This window comes from Dasypus novemcinctus, chromosome 29 (assembly GCF_030445035.2).
Source record: "Dasypus novemcinctus isolate mDasNov1 chromosome 29, mDasNov1.1.hap2, whole genome shotgun sequence".
Lineage (NCBI taxonomy): Eukaryota > Metazoa > Chordata > Mammalia > Cingulata > Dasypodidae > Dasypus > Dasypus novemcinctus.
Window position 1 is genome coordinate 28,523,274 of NC_080701.1, and position 18,278 is coordinate 28,541,551.

Here is an 18,278-nt window from a genome sequence, read left to right on the forward strand (position 1 = left end):
AACTTGGCTAAGGTTTACCCTTCTTTCTACACTGGCAGTGATGTCTATAAAGAAGAGATTTGAGCATTAATACAACAAGGTCAAAGAACAGCATGATGAGAGCAGCCATTGACGTTCTCAAGTAGTAGTTTGTCATTTGACCATCTAGCTTTGCATGTGACAATCTAGTTTTGGTGGCATTTTATCTGTTTTAGGATAGGAAACAACTTTCACGCCTCTACATTGAAGCTAAAGGAATGAGTCTTAGGTGTTGAAGTTCTACTTCTGGTGGTTCATGTCATTACTTTGAAATCTACCCTTTCCTGCAGTGGAGTAAAGTTGGTTAAAAGAGGGGTCACCTACTGTACTCCTCAGAAGCAGTGCTTTTGGCAAGGAACCATGGAATATAAATTATCAATCTTCAAGCACCAAAACATTTGTGTTCAGAATCTGCCATACTTTTTTCAGAAAGAGGAATGCACAGTTCTCACTGTTGTTTTTGAATTTTAGAAATTATTCCATTGGTGTTCCTGTTCTGTTTACATTTTAGGTTTGGATACAAGAGAAAGAAAAAATAATTTTGACATCTCTGTTAGAGTAATTTAATGTAATGTATCAAATTCTTCTCTAGTAAGCTGATGAAAATTTGATAATAAAAATACATCAGAAATTTCATTTTGATGAAAATTTCATACTAAAAAATTAAAATTCTGATATTAAAAAATCTAGGAGACTTATAATCAGGGTGATGAAAATTCATGTACAAAAATTTTGTCATCGGATAGTACAGACTTAAGAATTTGGGCTCCGAAACTAGGTAGGTCAGTGATTGATTTTTAAAAATGTTTTTGAGCCCCAGCTGTGTGTGCCAGTACACTCACTCTTGACAGGACATAGTGGAATGGAGGGCATACACCTGAGTGTTTAAAATAAGAACCGAATTACAAAAAGAGGTCACAAAATCAGCCTTTACACACAAGGATCATGGAGAGAACAGCTAATGCAAAATCCTTAAGGTAATAACACTTACATGGAGCTAATGCCTGAGGTGTTCAGCACAGTAAAAAGTTTAGCACATAAAAAGAACCCAGTTGTTATTTCAACTACTGAATATCATTATCATCATCATCATCATCATCATCATCTTGGAAACAGCTTAACAGCTGATAAAAATTTCATTAGATAAAATATGGTAGAATAATACAATACCTTCATTTGCAGTCATTTTGAAAATGTGGTTTTGATTATTATTTTCTAACATGAAAAATATGACATGTAAGCAGAAAAGTTTAAAAAGCAGTATGGATAATATCCCAATTTGTGTTGCAAATGTGTGCATAGTAAAAAGTTTCTAAGATTATATGATAAAATATTGATAGTGATTGTCTTCAATGCTAGATTCGTGACTTAATATTTTTTTCTTATTTTCCTGTGTTTTTTTATTTACTCGTTTTTGCCACCAAACCAACATAACTTTTGTTATCAGGAAAAAAGTGATATTTATGTTATTTTAAACATAGTACTGACATTTAATGCAATGGAATATTTAAGTCATTAATGAAATAGTCTAAAAATACAGAAACATGTTTATAAAATAATGACAAGTAGCAAAAGATATGAAACATTTATCATAGCATGTTTACCAGTAGAAAAAAAGTATCTTATGGTAAGATTGGTTGTTTTTCCTTTCTTTTAAAAATTCTATTAATGGTCTTGTAGTACAGTTTTTACAGTAAATAAATTAGAGATGGTTTGGAGATTTGGTTAGTTGACAAAAATCATAAATGATTTTATGTTAAATTAACAGCACTTAGTAATTTGTGGAAAGAATGCTTGTTGCAATGCCTTATTATATTTTTTAATTAGAGAAGTTGTGAGTTTACAAAACAATCATGCATAAAGTATAGGATTCCTGTGCACTGCCCCACCAATACCTTGCACTGGTGTGGAACATTTGTCACTCTCGATGGTAGCACTTTTTTGTTGCTGTTATTATACTATTTTTTAAAATAGTAATTACCTTGGTTACAGGTGAGAAATATTGCAGTGCTCTTGGCAATGCACTCTCTGCTGTTCTTTTACAAAATGGTGGAAAGCATTTAAAAACCCTGGAGGACTGAGAAATGGAAGATGTTTGGCCTGAGCTGGAAAAAAAGCTAAGAATTAAACATAGAATGGCATCACTTAAGATGCACTCCCTGGTAGCTGGGCTGATTTATAGCGTGTCTGTGTGAGCAGGAAGGCAGTCCTGGCCACAGTGTGAGGGTCAGCAACTATATGCCAGAAGGAGGAGCTGGAAGTTTCTCCTGGTGTTACTTAGTGCAGGAAAAGCAGGGGTGCTGTCAGGCCTGTCACGTTCCTCTGGGGGCTGCTCATCCTCGCCACTCAGAATTCTTTTTATTGACCTGGAGCAGCTTGGCCCAGGGGCATTTCCGAAAGTGTCAGTGGGCTGTGGGCTGTTTTACAATTAAAATAGCTTATTTGAATTGCTATTTGTAGAAATGTGTGCTCAGCAGGGTCTTTGACAGTGACATTCCCTGGGTCAGATGGTGCTTGTGAAGGTGAAGAAACCTAATGTAGGGTCACTCCATGCACCTGCTTGTCTGATTCAGCTGTGACACGCACTTTTCAGATAGACTGGAATGATTAAATCTTACTGCTTTTTTAGCACTTTGCGCTTTATAATTTTATGAAGAACTCCATAAATTACATAAGAAATTATGAAAAAAGTCCCCAGGATCCACTGTGTGGAATGCAGCGCCCTTACCCTTTGAAGATGAGCTTTTGAAGTTCAGTAACGTTTTGGCTGTGTCCATCTTTAAGATAGTCATGAAAAACAGCATGCTCTTCAGCATCTTCCTTTTGTCAGGCCCACTTTATAAAAATTCTGAGATGGCATTACTTTTCTAACGCTTCTTGTTTGGGATTGAATCATGTCCTCCACAAAAGGCCCCCACCCCTGGTCCTATGGGTGTGGACCCATCTGTGAAGAGGATCTACGGAGATGGTATTAGTTAAGGGGACCCCAAACTGAAGGAGGGTGGGCCTCAACCCAGTAGGGCTGGTGTCTTTATAAGCAAAGGAAGTTAGACACAGAGAGAGAAGCCGCAGGAAGTAAGGAGCTGGAAGTCAATGGGACCCAGAAGAGAAAGGAGAAGGCACCGCCATGTGCATTGCCATACGTCAGGAAAGCCAAGGGCCAAGGATTGCCGTAGCCAGCCCTAGACAATCAGTCTTCAGGGAGAGAGCGTTGCTTTACTGGTGACTTGATTTTGGACTTCTGCCGGTCTCAAAACCATGAGCCATTCATGTTGCTTAATCCAATCTATTGTACGGTATTTGTTTTAGCACCTAGGAAACTAAAACACCGTCCAGGCAGATATTCATTCTTAAATTAGCCCCTGAAAACCTCTGGTAATTTTGTCAAGCTATATTTGTTCCTTGTAAGCCTGGGCAATTACTAATATATTATTTTCATAACCAACACATTCTTATTAGAATAATCTGTTACCCCGCCTCCCCTTTTCTCTTTAAGCAATCTGAGTGTTCTAACGTGTTATACCTAATTGATAGAGAAAACTTTTTTTTAATTCTCAATGGTTGTTGAGTTATATCATCTCCATGTATGTATATTTAGGGCATCTGATTTTTTTTTTTTTTTTAAGATCATTTTTTGGGTACTTGTAATTTTCTCTATGAACACAGCAGCAAACCAAAATATTTGGAGATTACGTTCTATGGGAGGAACTAGAGAATAAAGGATCCAAAGAAAAATAAAGCCAAATGTAGGAGAGATAAAAGGAAGCAGGTGGTCAGGGAGTGTGGTGGGGGCAGGTGCTCTATTGCATAGAGTGAATAGAAAAGATTTCCTGCAGGAGGTGCATTGGAACAGAAACCAACCTCTAATTGAAGTGAGGGGGAAGTCAATGGCATATTGTAGAAGTGCATTCTAGCCAGGGAGAATGTGAGGCTGTAGTTCATTTGTCAAGATCTTTTTTTAATGTATATAATAACTGTTGTTTGTGATTTTCCTGAAAAAAAAAGTTATATATTCAGTCATCTTTGTGTTTATTGTTGCTTTCATACATTTCCTATAACCCTTAACTAAATATAAATGTCTTTATTATTCTTTGCTCTTTTTTCTTACCTCAGCACAAGCCATTGAAATTCTTCCCATAATTCTCGTAATGGCTACCAGTGAAACCATCTCCCACTAGAGTGGGGAAAGTTTTTGTGAGTTAGATTTGGACATCTTTGTACCTTTTCACTAGGGTAAAAATTTCTCCGTCAGCTTTTGTCCCTTCTTGCATTGTTTACTTTTATTGTTTGGGTTTGTGTTTGGTATCGCCAAGGCCTAGGACTAAAAGGAAAAAATAAATACTGTTAATAAATGTGCGGCAGTCCACCCCTTCCCCAGTTAAATTAAGGGTGAATGTTATGTGCTGAGTATCCTTTTTCTGTTAAAAATCCATTAATAATGTAGGTGGATTTCTTATTCTCAAAATACCTACTTTGAAAAACAGTTCTGAATACATGAATGAAGTATAAAAAAATGTATTTGTGTTTCAGCATGGGAATTAGGTGCATTAACTTTTAGCAGACAGTATCCTTTAAAACACAGACACACTTCTGAAGGCATCACATATATTAACTCAATTTCCTGAATAACCCTAGGAGGTAGGTACTGCATTATTCTCATTTTTCAGAGGAAGGAATTAAAAGGCTAAGTGACTTGCCCAAGGTCACTCAGATGAAGCCAGGATTTGAAACTAGGCTCTCTGATCCCAAAGTGTATAGAAAGGACCAAAATACTATATTGTCTTTTGTCCAAAGGTGTCACTGATAAAGGGTGCTATAGTAATCGCAATGTTTGAGACTCCAATAATTGGAACCCGTATTTTGATTGTCTTAGCCCCATATATTATAAAGAAGGTGACGGTCAAAAGAAAATCTTCTGAAATAGCCTTTAGAAAGTACCCATTTACGATGGCAGAGTAAAGTGCTTCAGGGTTCTCTTCTCCCACAGAAGCTTTGAATAACCAGCAAGAACTAGCAGAAACGTCTTTCTCGGGGCTCAGAAAACAGTTTGAGAACTGAAGTAACACGGCAAGCACCAAATCAAGAAAAAGGTTACTTAAAAACAGTAGACTGTCCTGGCGCCCTGGCTGGCATCCCCCTATCCCTCCTAGGCTCGGCACAGAGGTGGCCCGTTCTCCCTGTGCAGAACCCTGGTCCCCGTTCCAGAGGGAGCCAAGTAACCCTAGTGCACATATGGGGAAACTCGTAGGTCTACCCCATTCTGCCTGCTGGTGACCTGAAGGGATTTGCCTTTGTAGAACTTGCCTAAAGTGTAGAAGGCAGCTCCCAGAACCAGCCCTCACGTCTTGCCTGGAGCAAGGGATTGCTGGCTCTCCGGCAAACAGTGCAGTGCCTGGGGCTGTGAGGAAAATTTCCTAGGGAGGAGAGGCCTTTCAGAAAGCTATCAGCAGAGGAATTCCTAAGGCCATATGTACAAGCCCAAGCGGAGGTCAGGAAGGCCCCTGTGCTTTGGACTGGAGCTATTACACAGGTCCATCTACAAAGACTGAGAAAGATCTTTTCTGTTTTTCCTTCTTTTTTTATTTTTTTGTTCCTGAAAATCAAGTAAACTCAGTCATAATGCTAACTTGATAGACGCTTAAGGAACAGAAGCTGCAAATTCCAGTGATAATACCTTAAAGTATTAAAATGCCCAGGTTTCATCAAAAGATAACAAAACAAGCAAAGAACAGGAAGTGAGGGCCGAGACAAAAAAGAAGATTAAAGCATTAGAAAAAATCAATGAGGAGGAGCAGCCCTGGTACAAACCAAAGACTTTTAAAAATGGTCCTAAATATGATGAAAATGCTAAAGGAAAATATGGACAAAGAACTAAAAGAAATCAGGAAAATGATAGATGAACACAACAAGAATGTCAGTAGTGATAGAAACTATGAAAAAGAACCAAACAGAGGTAAAGGCCATAGTAACAGAAATATAAAATTCCCTAGAGGGGTTCCACAGGGACCTGGCAGAAGAAAGAATCAAAGAGCTTGATGATAAGACAGTAGACATCTTTCTGGTTTAGGAGCAGAAAGAATGAAGAAAAATGAACAGTCTGAGGAAACAGGGGGGCACCATCAAGTATACCAATATATGCTTTGTGGAAGTCTCAGAAGAAGAGAGAATAGTCTAAGCAATAATAGTTAGAATCTTCCCAAATTAAATGGGAAACATGAATATACATATGCAAGATGTTCAACGAACTCCAAACAGGGCATACCCAAGTAGACATATGCCACAGAATATTATAAACTGTTGAATGCCAAAGTTAGAATTCTAAAAGCTGGTAGTAAGAAGCAACAAGTCATGTACAAGGGATCCTCAATAAAAGTTAGGTGCCAATTTCTCATCATAAACCATGGAAGCAAGAGCACAATGGGATGATATATGTAAAGTGTTGAAAGCAAAAATCACCACCCAAGAATTCTATATCCAGGCAAACTATCTTTCAGAAATGAGGGAGTCTTTTACATTCCTCAAAAAAAGCTGAGGGAGTTCGCCACTAGGCAAGTCCTACAAGAGCTACTGAAGGGAACCCTGCAGGCTGAAAGGAAAAGACAACAGACAATAGACTGAAGCCATATGAAGAAATAAAGCTCTCCAATAAGGGTAAAGATATAGGCAAATATGAATGCCAGTACTGTTGTGTTTTTGATTTGTAACTCTGTTTTTTACTTCCCATGGGACCAAAAAAGCAAGTGCATAAAATGTAATGATAAATCAGTAGTTTTGGACTCATGTATATCAACATGTAATCCATGATGAAGTACATAGAGGTGGGGGGATGGAGGGATATAGGATCACAGTTTGCATATAGCATTGACATTAAGTTAGTATCAGAACAAGGTTGTTATAGATTTAGGATGTGACACTTAAGCTCCATGGTAACTACAAAGAAAATACAAGAGACTTTCTAGACTCATAGAGATGGTAAGTAGAGAACAGGTTACCAGGGGCAGGAGCAGGGGAATAGGGCGTTATGCATAATGGGTATAGGATTTCTGTTTGGGGAGATGGGAAAGTTTTAGTAATGGAAGGTAGTGGAAGTACTGCAATATTGTGGATGTGTTTAATTACATTGAATGGAATGCTTGGGAGTGGCTGAGATGGGAAAGTTTATGTTGTGTATATGGTTCCCACCATTTAAAAAAGAAAGAGCAACTAAAAAGACAATAACAATTAAAGGCAAAATGTGACCCTGGATGTGGTCTAACAAGGGAGAAGAAAAGGCTCAAAGGGACATTATTGGGACACATGAAAAAATTGGAATAAGAACTGTAAGCTTTTTCTCAATGTTCCATTTCTTGACCTTGGTAACTGCACTTAAAGTGGTTTCATAAGTGAGCCTCATTGTCTCAGGGAAGGTACGTGGCAGTATCAAGTGTTCAAGAAGCATGATGGAGACAGCCTATACTCAAGGGTTCAGGAAATGGATCCATAAATACATTGATAGATGGACGGATAGATAAAATGATACGGCAAATGCAGCAAAATGTTGAAGTTGTTGAGTCTGGGTATCCGAGGAGAGGGCTGGAAGTGTGTTGGCATTCTCTGTGCGGGGTTTGTATTATTTTGTCACTTTCCTGTCAGCTTGAAAGTATTTCAAATTAAAAAAGAAAAAAGAAAAAAATACTCGTATTTTTCCCCCTTCCAAGTCCTGCTTAAGACTAAATCCTCATTGAGAGTCTTTTCCAACTTGTAAATCCTGCCCATTAGCAGGATTAATCGCTTTCCTCCCTGGTTACCACCTAGAAACCTCACTGTGACCCTTAGGTTAGTGCCATGCTGCCATTTGGTTTATACAGCTAGTGCAGCACTGATCACACTGTATTACGTGTCGTTAATGTGACTTCCTCTATACGAGGCCTCATTAGGGAGAGGACTATACCCTAATAATCTCTTGTGTATGCCTCGAATAACTAAAGAACCTTGTAAAGTAATTATGGTAGGGTGTAGCATCTTCTTTTTATAGATTTGTAACCAAAGAGGCCAGGAAACATCGTCTAAAATCAGAGAAACCTGTCAGCAAACTGAGTGTGAATAAATCCACGTTTCCTAGCTCCCAGTCCAGGGCACTTCCTACCATTCCAGGAGGGCGGGTTTATGGTAAGCATTTTGAAGGCCAAATAAAGGAACAGTCCATATGAAGAGTAAATATCAGCCCTCCAGGATACACTTTGGATAGGATATGCTTTCTTCCTCTCTTTTGTTCCATATTCTAATCTCTATCAGTAATATAAAACTATTCTTATATAAAGGAAGGAAATATTTTCCTGGGGAAAACAATAGATACAGGTGTCCTTCTGGTTCCTTTAAGGCTGCCCTAGTTTTTCCTTTTATAAAAGCGTTGACGACATTTAATAGTTCTTCATCTTAAAGAGAAATATTGGGATTTACTTATTTTTTTAAGGTGTAAATTGCCCAAAATGTGTAAAGGATAAATGATTTAGAAATTATGGCAGTTTAGAGCTGCGTGGTCCTCCGAAAGTCATTTCCTTGGAGCTAATCCATTCCTGTGGGTGTAAGCCTGTTGTAGGTGGGATCTTCTTTGGATGAGGTTACTTTAGTAGGGCGTGACCCAGGGTGGGTCTTACTCCTCTTGCTGGAGACCTTTATAAAGGGGATGAACACAGAGAGAGACACAGAGAAAAAGCCACAAGAACACAGAGCCACAAGAGCAAGAAGCTGCAAGCAACGCAACCTGGAAGAGAAGGGAAAGACTAGCAGCTGCCTCCTTGGGTCAGTTTCAGGGAGAGAGCATCACCCAATGGCGTTGATTTGGACACTTCAAAGCCTCAGGACCGTAAGCTTGCAGGCAATAAATCCCCATCGTAAAAGCCAACCCATTGGTCACGTCTGTTAAGCACAACATTGGTTGCTCCAGGCAGTCATCTCAACATGCCTGAACTGCTGTATGCATGAAGATTTCCTAGTACTTTTTACAGTGGGGTCTGTGACGTTGTGACAGTGAAGGATAACTATACAAAAACTACTTAGCTCCACTTTATAATCTGTGACTCTGTCATCTCTGAATTTATTAAATTCTTTTGCAAACCAGTAGAAAAGAAAACCTCACTCCCCACCCCATCTGAGATGTATCTGCAACTACCTGGGTAATGTAGAAATTAAGAGTATACTTCTAAACACAGTAACATATCTCTTCACCCTACAGGATAGATACTTTAAGAATTTTTGCCCAGTGTTCAGATATCATTACTTTTTAAGCAACTTCAAAAATGTCTTTTGCAGATCTAATATAGATGTGCCCTAATTATACTAGCACAGGGGAACTTTGGCTGAGCACATCTTTGCTTCCGAGTTCAGCAAGACATTGGACTTATTTTGGAATGCCCTCATTGGACTGGCATTATATTTTAAATATCTTTCTCCATTAACATAAGGAAATTGAAGATGTGTTGCACAGAACTAACACATCCCCACAGTTCCCTAAATTTCCCTTGAGGCCATGGCTCAAGAATTCTTTCTCATTAGATATTCCCCAGGAGATATGCTTTACAGACCTTCTCTACTCTTTAGGGGAAAGTAAGGTATTTTTTGTGATTTTTACATGGGGCGGTGGAAGATGATTTCAAGCCGACAGACAGGAAAGATTTGTTTGTTAAAAGAAATAATAAGCACTGTGCATACTACGGCACTTTTTTCCCCCAATACTCAAGGTACATTTATTGCGTAATCTCTACTATGTCTTTCTGATGTTAAACATGCAGAAGAGGAAAAAGTAGATGATCAGAGTCAGAGAACCCAGAGAGTGAGGAGTGGCCAAAGGCAGGTTCGAGATATTGATATAGGAGAAAGTTCTCTGCCCTGTGAATAAATACAAAAAATTTAAACAGAACTGTTCCCAGTTTTGTAGAGAAAATTTAAAGGTGGATAGTATAGCATGTAAATAAAAACTTTTGCATGGTGGACTGAAAAATAATCTTAGTTTATGGCATGTATTTACTCTTTACTGGATATTTTATTGTTGAGGAATAGTTTATATCTTCACCTTTATGAAACAAGCAAGACAACAGAATTTTTTACATCTTCCCCTTTATGAAAGCAGTGAGACAGTCGGCCCTTTCATTCCCAGATATGCGTTTATTTTACAACGATCAGTGGTAATAATTGAAGCCAAAATCTGTTCTTTGTGCTTTATAATTTTTTCAAGAAGCTATCCTCACATGTGTAATAAAGTGTCTTAGTTGCCTAAGGCTGCTATAATGAAGTGCCTCAAACCCGGTGGCCTAAATCTGCAGAAGTTGATGGTTTCACAGTTTTGGAGACTGCAAGTCTGAAGACAAAGTGTCAGCAGGACCACGTTCCCCTTAAGAGCTGCAGGAGAGCATCAGTTCCATGCCCCCCTCCTGGCTTCTGGCCGTGGCTTGTGGCAGTCCCTGGCACTCTTCCCTCTGCCTGTCGTCAATTTCCTCCTCTTACAAGGACACCAGGCCTATTGGATTAAAAGTCCCCTCTATGCCAGGGTGATCTCATTTTAATTAGCCAAATTCCGTCTCTAACAGCGTTATTTCCAAGTAAGGTCACATTCTGAGGGTCTAGAGATTATGATTTAAGCAAAACTTTTAGGGAGATATAATTTAATTGTATCATAAAGGTGGGACAATAATAAGAACTGGTTGTAAGAGTGAAGATTTAATAATAGTTCCAATATCTTCCATCTTTAGAGCAATCACCAATTTTTCTTCCTTTTGCAAAAAACATAAATATATATATACATATAATATATATATATAGAGAGAGAGTATATATGTGTGCTTAAGCCTGAAGGTAGAATTCATTTTCATTCCTGGGGAAAAGAGTCTTTAGATAATATTTAATGCAGAATAACAGTCACGGAGGCTCGCTGACTTTGTTCATTTATTTTAACCTGCAGTGGGTAGGAAGCAGCCACGTGTGGTACAGTTGTATAGACTGTTTCCTGCAGTGTCCCTTGGGAGGGGGCTGGTTTTATTTTTCTGGTAGGTCAGGACCCCTGCTGAATCAGCTCTTAAATATTTTGAGTATCATTCCTATATCTCAGAGTTATCTAAGGGGTTGGATCCTGAGCCTGCTTTAACTGCTCTTCCCCTACATATAAACCAGAGTAAAAGTGGCCAATGCTGTGAGAAAACAAGTGCTATAGGTCAAGTGTGGTCTCATTCTCCCATGTACATAATGTGACGATTATAAAAGCAGCACCCCTTTTTCCCCCCATAGAGTTGAAGTGCTTGAGTATTTAATACACACCAGGTCTTGGAACAGTGCTGGAAACAGTATGTGCTCAGTAAATCTTAACTACTTCTATTATTATTACTGTAATTACTATTGCTATTATTATTATTAGAAATGTTGGGCTAGTAACACCTCACAGGGCAGACCTAGGGATTGAGCCTCAATTCTGAAATCTGTAGCCATAACCAAAGGTTGCCTTTGCAGGTCCTGGGGTTATGTGAGATTAGAGAAAGCACCTGCCTTGCATTCGCTTCCTGTCTCCTCTTCTCCTTTCTCTATCCCTCTGTCCTTTTCTTCTCCTTACCTCACAGGATAGCAAGTGCCCATGGCAAAGGATTATCACCTGGAGAGTCCCTACTTGACATAACTTTAGAGCCTGTGTGCTCATCTGAATTGCCCCACGCAGTAGCTTTGAGATCCTTAGAGGCGTAGCCATCTCAGCAGCGGAGCACTATCCCTCTGAACTGCAAATGTAGTGAATAATGGAGACTTTGTGAAATAGAGGTGATAGTACCTATCCAAAAGGGCTGTGTGGTTTAAATAAGAACTTGCATGAACAGTGCAAGCCCAGCACCCAGAGCCCTGGAGGGTGGGTGCTCAGTGCCTTCCTTTTTCCTTCCACATCTTGATTGTACTTTATTGTGTGCCTCTATCTGTCCTTGTTCTGAAGTTCTCCCTCATCTGGGCTATTGTAATAGCCTCTTTCCTGGTTTCCCTGGTTCTAGTTTTCTTTCCCTGTCCCTTCCCCCAGCATCTCCTGTACCTTCTCCAAATGAATTCTTCCTAAATTACAAAGCTTGTGAATAAATTCTTTTAAAAAATAAGAGTGGAACGTGGGAGAGTGTGCGCTATGATGTGGACCATTGACTATGGGGTGCAGTGATGCTCAGAGATGTACTTACCAGGTGCAATGGATGTGTCACGAGGATGGGAGAGAGTGTTGCTGTGGGGGGAGTGGGGGGTGGTGGTGGTGGGGTTGAATGGGACCTCATATTTTTTTTATGTAATTTTAAAAAATAAATAATTTTAAAAAAATAAAAAATAAGAGCTATAGAATCTATTTTTGGCAATATCTAAAAATGATAAAATATTTTTACACATCTTTTAAATGAATGGATGAGCTTGTAAAAATTAAAGAAGAGCCGCTTGCTAAATTGCAAGATCCCTCTTCCCTCCCCTTGCAACAATCCTTTCGAATAAAGCTTCTCCTTAGGAAGGGAAAATATGAAAGGGAAATACAGTGAAACCAGGAATAAAGCATGAGTACAAATCTAAGGGAGGTAAGCTAACTCTGGAGCTGCCAAACCCTCAGGGTGTCTTTGGATCTGGGTTGTCAAGGAATCCTGGAGATAAAATTATATAGCATTTGGCACAGAGGGACAAAGAGATGGAGAAGATAAAAGATAGGTTGACACAGGCATGGAATGCAGTGAGAAATCCGAATGCGGTACCAGAAGATGACAATAGTGTTGACAGTGGAGGACAGACAATATTTAAAAAACACAATAGCTACACGTTTTTGGAAATGATACTCGGGAAGCCCAAGGATAATACCAGGCTGGATAAATGAAAAGAAGCCCATATTTAGACCTACATTTAGACTCAGGGTAGACATCCCAACAATGGGAGCCAAAGCTAATGAGATATCTAAAGAGTGCCAAGAAAAAGTAATGATCAACGTAGAAATTTTAATGAAAAAGCCACTTAATTAAAAAAAAATAGAAAAGGATTTACTGTGGACTGTGGGGCATTTTGGGGGTGATGTGATTGTTCCACATGATCTTGCAATGATGGATACAGACCATGTTAAATTTCATCAGAATCTATGGAAGTGTACAGTCCAAAATGCAAACCATAATATAAATTATTGACCATGGTTAATAGCAATGATTCAGTATTTCTACATCAATTGTAACAAATGTACCATCCACAAGTAAAATGGTATTAAAAGGGGAGGATGTTGTATATATGGGAATCACCTATATTCTGTACTTGACTTTTCTGTAACATAAATCTTCTTTGAAGACAAAATGAAAAAATTAAGAAACTGGGGGAGTAAGTGGAAGAAAATGTCAGTCCATACAAGGCAACAGATCTTACAATGATGAAAGATAGAGTGTCCAATTTTTTTTAATTTTCTATTTCAATTTAAAATTTTTTTTGTATTTTGTTTTTTTTTAAACTATCATTATTATTTTATTTTCCTATTAATTGTATTCAGTGATTTCGTTGGCTTCCGTTTTGAAGTTTTGCATCACAGAGGGGTTACAACTGCAGCAGGGATGGATCATTGGCATGAGGTGTCAGAGATGGGGGATGCATGGGAGGAGGTTCAGCTGGGGCATACTTATAAGGCGCATGAATGTGTCCAAGTGTTCGTGGGGCATTGTCACAGTGGGTGGAGAGCCACACAATAATCAAAAGAATATGGAGTTCCCTTCCTGGGGAGCTCTGCCACATCCTCTAGTGGAACAGCAGGAATCCCTCTGGTACAAGGTCAGTGACTTGTGAAGGAGGAAGGACCATGGATGAGCCCTTAATAGTGATGATGATGACTGTCCTTACGAACCTTTGCTTTTGAAATTGGAGGTTCTAAGGGGAGGTTCAGGGAAAAATGGTTGTAATATGGGGGCATTTTTGGGTCTTGGGAATTGTCCTGAATGACATTGCAATGACAGATATAGGCCATTATATATCTTCTCATAACTTAGAAAATTGTGCAGGAGAGAGTGTAAAACTACAGTATAAACTATAATCCATGCTTAGTGGCAGTGCTCCAAAATGTGTTCATCCATTGTAACAAATGTACCACACTAGTGAAGGATGTTGTTAAGGTGGGAAAATGTGGGAGGGGTAAGGAGTGGGGCATATGGGAATCCCCCGTATTTTTTATGTAACATTTATATAATCTAAGTTTTTTTTCAGTAAAAATGTATGTTATATATATTTTTAAAAAGTAGTTGAAAATGACCACTGAAGAACAACCTGAGGTACAGGATGAAGAAGTGATGACTAAAGGGCGATAGTAAGTGAAGGGTACACATGAGGATAAATGAAAATGTAACAGTTTAGAGCAAAATGATGTCTATTTCAGAAGTATTTAAAAAGAGCTAAAACAATAGTTACCTATGTCATGTAAGGTTGGAGACAGGTAATTAAAGCACTCCAAAGTCCTTGTTTTCAAGAAAAGGTAAAGCTATTGGTTTTCTTTGTACTTTAAGTATACATTTTAAAACATACCATGGAAGCAGCATCTAGTGCATAAATAATTTTTGTGGATCAAGTTCAATAAACACATTCTCACAGTAGAAACCCAAATACTTGTTAAAACACTTCTTCTACCTTCCAAACTCCCCACTACCCTTGGAATGAAAGCCTTTCAAGTTGGGTTTCTAATCAATAAGTTTTTCATTCATTCCTCCAATCATGTCCATTATGAAAATACACTCTTTCCGCAAGCTCATGTACTTGATCACACGTATACTGTGAAATCCATTTTAACTCCTTCTGCTGTCGTCATCATGAGGAACCGTGGTCTTTGTTCATGGGTGTCTAGCCCATTGAGACTCCCCAGGGTGCAGCAGTCCCAGCCGCTCTGTGCGTGTGGTTTGAAGATCAGAGCAGTTGAGTCTGCCCCTAGAGAGCCTTCCCAGTCCACTCTAGTCCATGATGGTCCCTTTCTACCCTGAAGTCCACTTGTTTAAGGTCACCCTGTCCCATCTGTAAATTGTAAATAATAATAGTACTTTACTCTTGGCTTTGTTGAATGGGTTAAAGGCAGTCATGTTTGTAAAAGCAATTAGAGCAAGCTTTTCCAGCACACTGGCTAGATACTATTTTACATTTCCTTCTAAGTTATCTTGTTGGAAGTTCATTTCATTCAAGGCTTAAGCAATTAAATTATAAGATGAAGTTTTACACTTCTGCGGGAGATAAGAAAGTACAGTAGAGACTTAATGCTGCTGACAGTGTTAGTCGCTGATGGGTGGCTTTTTAAGATCACATTTCATTTGGAGAGTGTGATAATGAGAAAGAGATGTTAAAAGTTTTTGTGAACATCTCCATGAATTCATAGTAATGGGAACCTTGAAAAGTAGATCTTCAACGGGAGATTCTCAAGATACCATTAAATGAGTTGAAGACTGAAGAAAGCCATTCACCACTAAGACCTCATCACTCCTGAAAAAAGCAAGAGGACGTTCTCCAAGCTCCCTTCCAGCCTTAGGGAGTTTTGTCTTAAGTCCAGTGAATCATTCACACTGAAGTCCTGAGTGGCTGAGTGACTTCTCAGAGGCTACCCAGGTAGGAGCTGGCAGGTGAAGGACAGGTTTAAGACAAGCGGAGGTCCAGAAGGGATTAGGAGCGAGCTGCTCTGCTTTCTAGTGTGGCCTGCCTCCCCGCACAACCGTGCTGCTTCTGATCCATCTCTGCAACAACTCCCTTCAGCCTGTGCCCCCCTTCCTGTAAGCCCTGTTCTCATGCAGAAGGTAGCAGAATTTGACATCTATTGAACAATGCAGGAGCATCTGTTATATGTTTTATATATAGTTCTCTTTTTATATTAGCCACTTTTTTTTTTTCTTTATAAAGGAGATGATTGTGTACTTTTTTTCGGTTGTTTATTTTGGAGTACTCACTTTTAAGCCTCATCTGATGGAGACAGAAGGGATGGTTTGGTTTGGTTTGGTTTGGTTTGGTTTTAATTTCCCCTGGAAAGCGGCCGAGCAGATGTCTCGAGTCCTTTTTTGCCAGGTGGAGATCTCTGTATGGTGTTGGCAGGAACCCCTGAGTCCCATAGGGTGGCTATTCACATAGTTGAGCAAACCTAGGAATCCTTGTGTCTTCAATTACAGACTTTAAATGTATTCAGATTAAGAGCAAATTGTCAACTGTTTTGCTAATCTGTGCTTTTGCTCTAGGACAGTCTTTCGGAGTTTATGTAAGTGAATAGAGAAATTATATATTATACATTAAAAAAGTAAATAAAAGGAATAGGAAGACTTGTGAAAGAATCAATTCATTCAGAGAATTTTTGTGAGAATGCCTGACATCACATCTGCCTAGCACCTTACTAGGTTCTGTGAAGTATTAAGATCAAGGATATTTGTCCTCAGGTAATTCACTCCAGCGAAAGAGCCATCTAGGCAAATAAATTACATGCCAGTGCCACAAGATCAGTAGCAGAGGTGTGCAGTTTGCCATGAGAGGAATAATAATTACAGTTATAATCCAGTTGAGAGGGGCTATGGAGGAAATGCTGAGTGTGGCTTTTTCAATTTACTATTATGAAATCCTTTCTTACTCTGAGACTTTTTATGATTCCTAGAAACCTTTGATGAAGCCAGAAAGGCTCTGGCCTTTTAAGCTTTTTCTTTGATTAATGTGTCTTTCCAATATCCTTCTTTTGCTTTCCCAGTTGTAGTATCATCTCTATTAGAGAGCAGAATCTAGAGCCATATACCACCTGGGTCCAAATCCCAGCTCTGTGTGTTGGCCATGAGCAGATTTTTAAATTTCTTTGTGCTTCAGTTTGGTAAATAAGGGGTAGTAATCATCAGGAATATTGTGATTAAATGAGATAACACATGGAAAGCATTTTTAGACAATGCCCGGCACACACTAAGACTCAAGGAAATTTTAGTTTTAATTTTTTGTTCTTTGGGTAAGTGAGAAACCAGGAACCTTGCAACATAATCACCATGTTGATTATTCAGATTCTCTTTCTAAAATGCTAATTTCTGTCAAACAAAATTTTCCTTATTTTTCTCTTTTCTAGCTCCAAGAGGAAAGCGAGGATGGAAAACCTTTTATGCTGTGCTGAAGGGAACAGTTCTTTACTTGCAAAAGGTAAAAATGAATGAATAAATAAGCCCACAAAACTTTCTGATATGATAAATAAGCAAGGCACCCAAGGAAATATTCATATACAAAGAGGCCACATCAAACACCTAAACGACTGCTTTGTTGGTGTTTAATTCTCTTTTAGGTTTTTTTTTTCAGTGAAAAAAATTGTTTGGATATATGTGTATACGATCAGAGAAATAGATGGGCAGATTAGATTCAATACTTCTCATGGACTTAATTTGCTAAGTTAGACTCATATAGTCTGCAGGTACAAATGTGTGGCAGTGTCTTTTCAGTGGATGTTTATACTGAAGATTAGCTGTAGCCTTCATTTAGGTATTATTATTTGGTTGTCTTCTTTAGACACCTGGACACATGTGTTCCATTCAAATCCTGAAGCATTTGTACTTAGCAATGCAAATTTATTCCAGATTACCTCTGTTAGGGTAATTTCTTCCCCTACTGCAACCTGAAGATTTGTTTGAAGCATTTGTACTTAACAAGGCAAATTTATTCCACATTATCTCCGTAAGGGTAATTTCTTCCCATACTGCAACCTGGAAATTTGTTAGGGACACAGTTCTGATGCTTTGAAGGGTAGTCCTGGGAGCTTCTGCCCCTTGGCTCCCTGTGGATAGATAGAAAAGGTGTGTGCGCCTGGAAGGAGAGGTACAGCACTTTCCCAAGCCCAGCAGGTGTCCAGCCAACGTGCTGAAGGAAGGGCATGGAACCTGGCTGATGGGAGGCAGGGCAGGATTAATACTGCCCTCAGTGTGATGGGTAGGAAATGATTTTTAATATATTTGAAATCATATAATTTTTAAAACATTTATTCCTCATTGGTTTCTGGTTGTTTTTTTCCCCCCAACAGTCCTCAAGGTACCGGGACTTGAACCCGACCTTGTGTATGGAAAGCAGGCACTCAACCTCGGAGCCACACCTGCTCCCCCTGTAAAATACTTTGGACATCTTATTTTCTTCACTCCGCTTATTATCATGAAAACTTGATCATGTTACTGAAATTTGTCAAAAGCATTTTTTTTTTCCACAGATGATCTGGTATCTGACAACAGTGAAATTGTCACTGGTATATTATTATGACTTTTTCCTACCCTGTTGCCTAATAGGATTTATAAAAGCAT

The 18,278-nt window shown here is 38.9% G+C and overlaps 1 protein-coding gene across 5 annotated transcripts in view; it reads left to right on the plus strand.

Annotated features, from left to right (window-relative positions):
• Positions 1-18,278, plus strand: part of PSD3 (pleckstrin and Sec7 domain containing 3) — a 483,258-nt gene that overhangs the window by 410,674 nt on the left and 54,306 nt on the right. For all 5 annotated transcript variants that reach the window (XM_058290063.2, XM_058290064.2, XM_058290067.2 and 2 more), the window contains one exon: positions 17,069-17,139. In XM_058290063.2, coding sequence (XP_058146046.1) covers positions 17,069-17,139 — 71 coding nt within the window. The remainder of the gene's footprint in view (positions 1-17,068; positions 17,140-18,278) is intronic.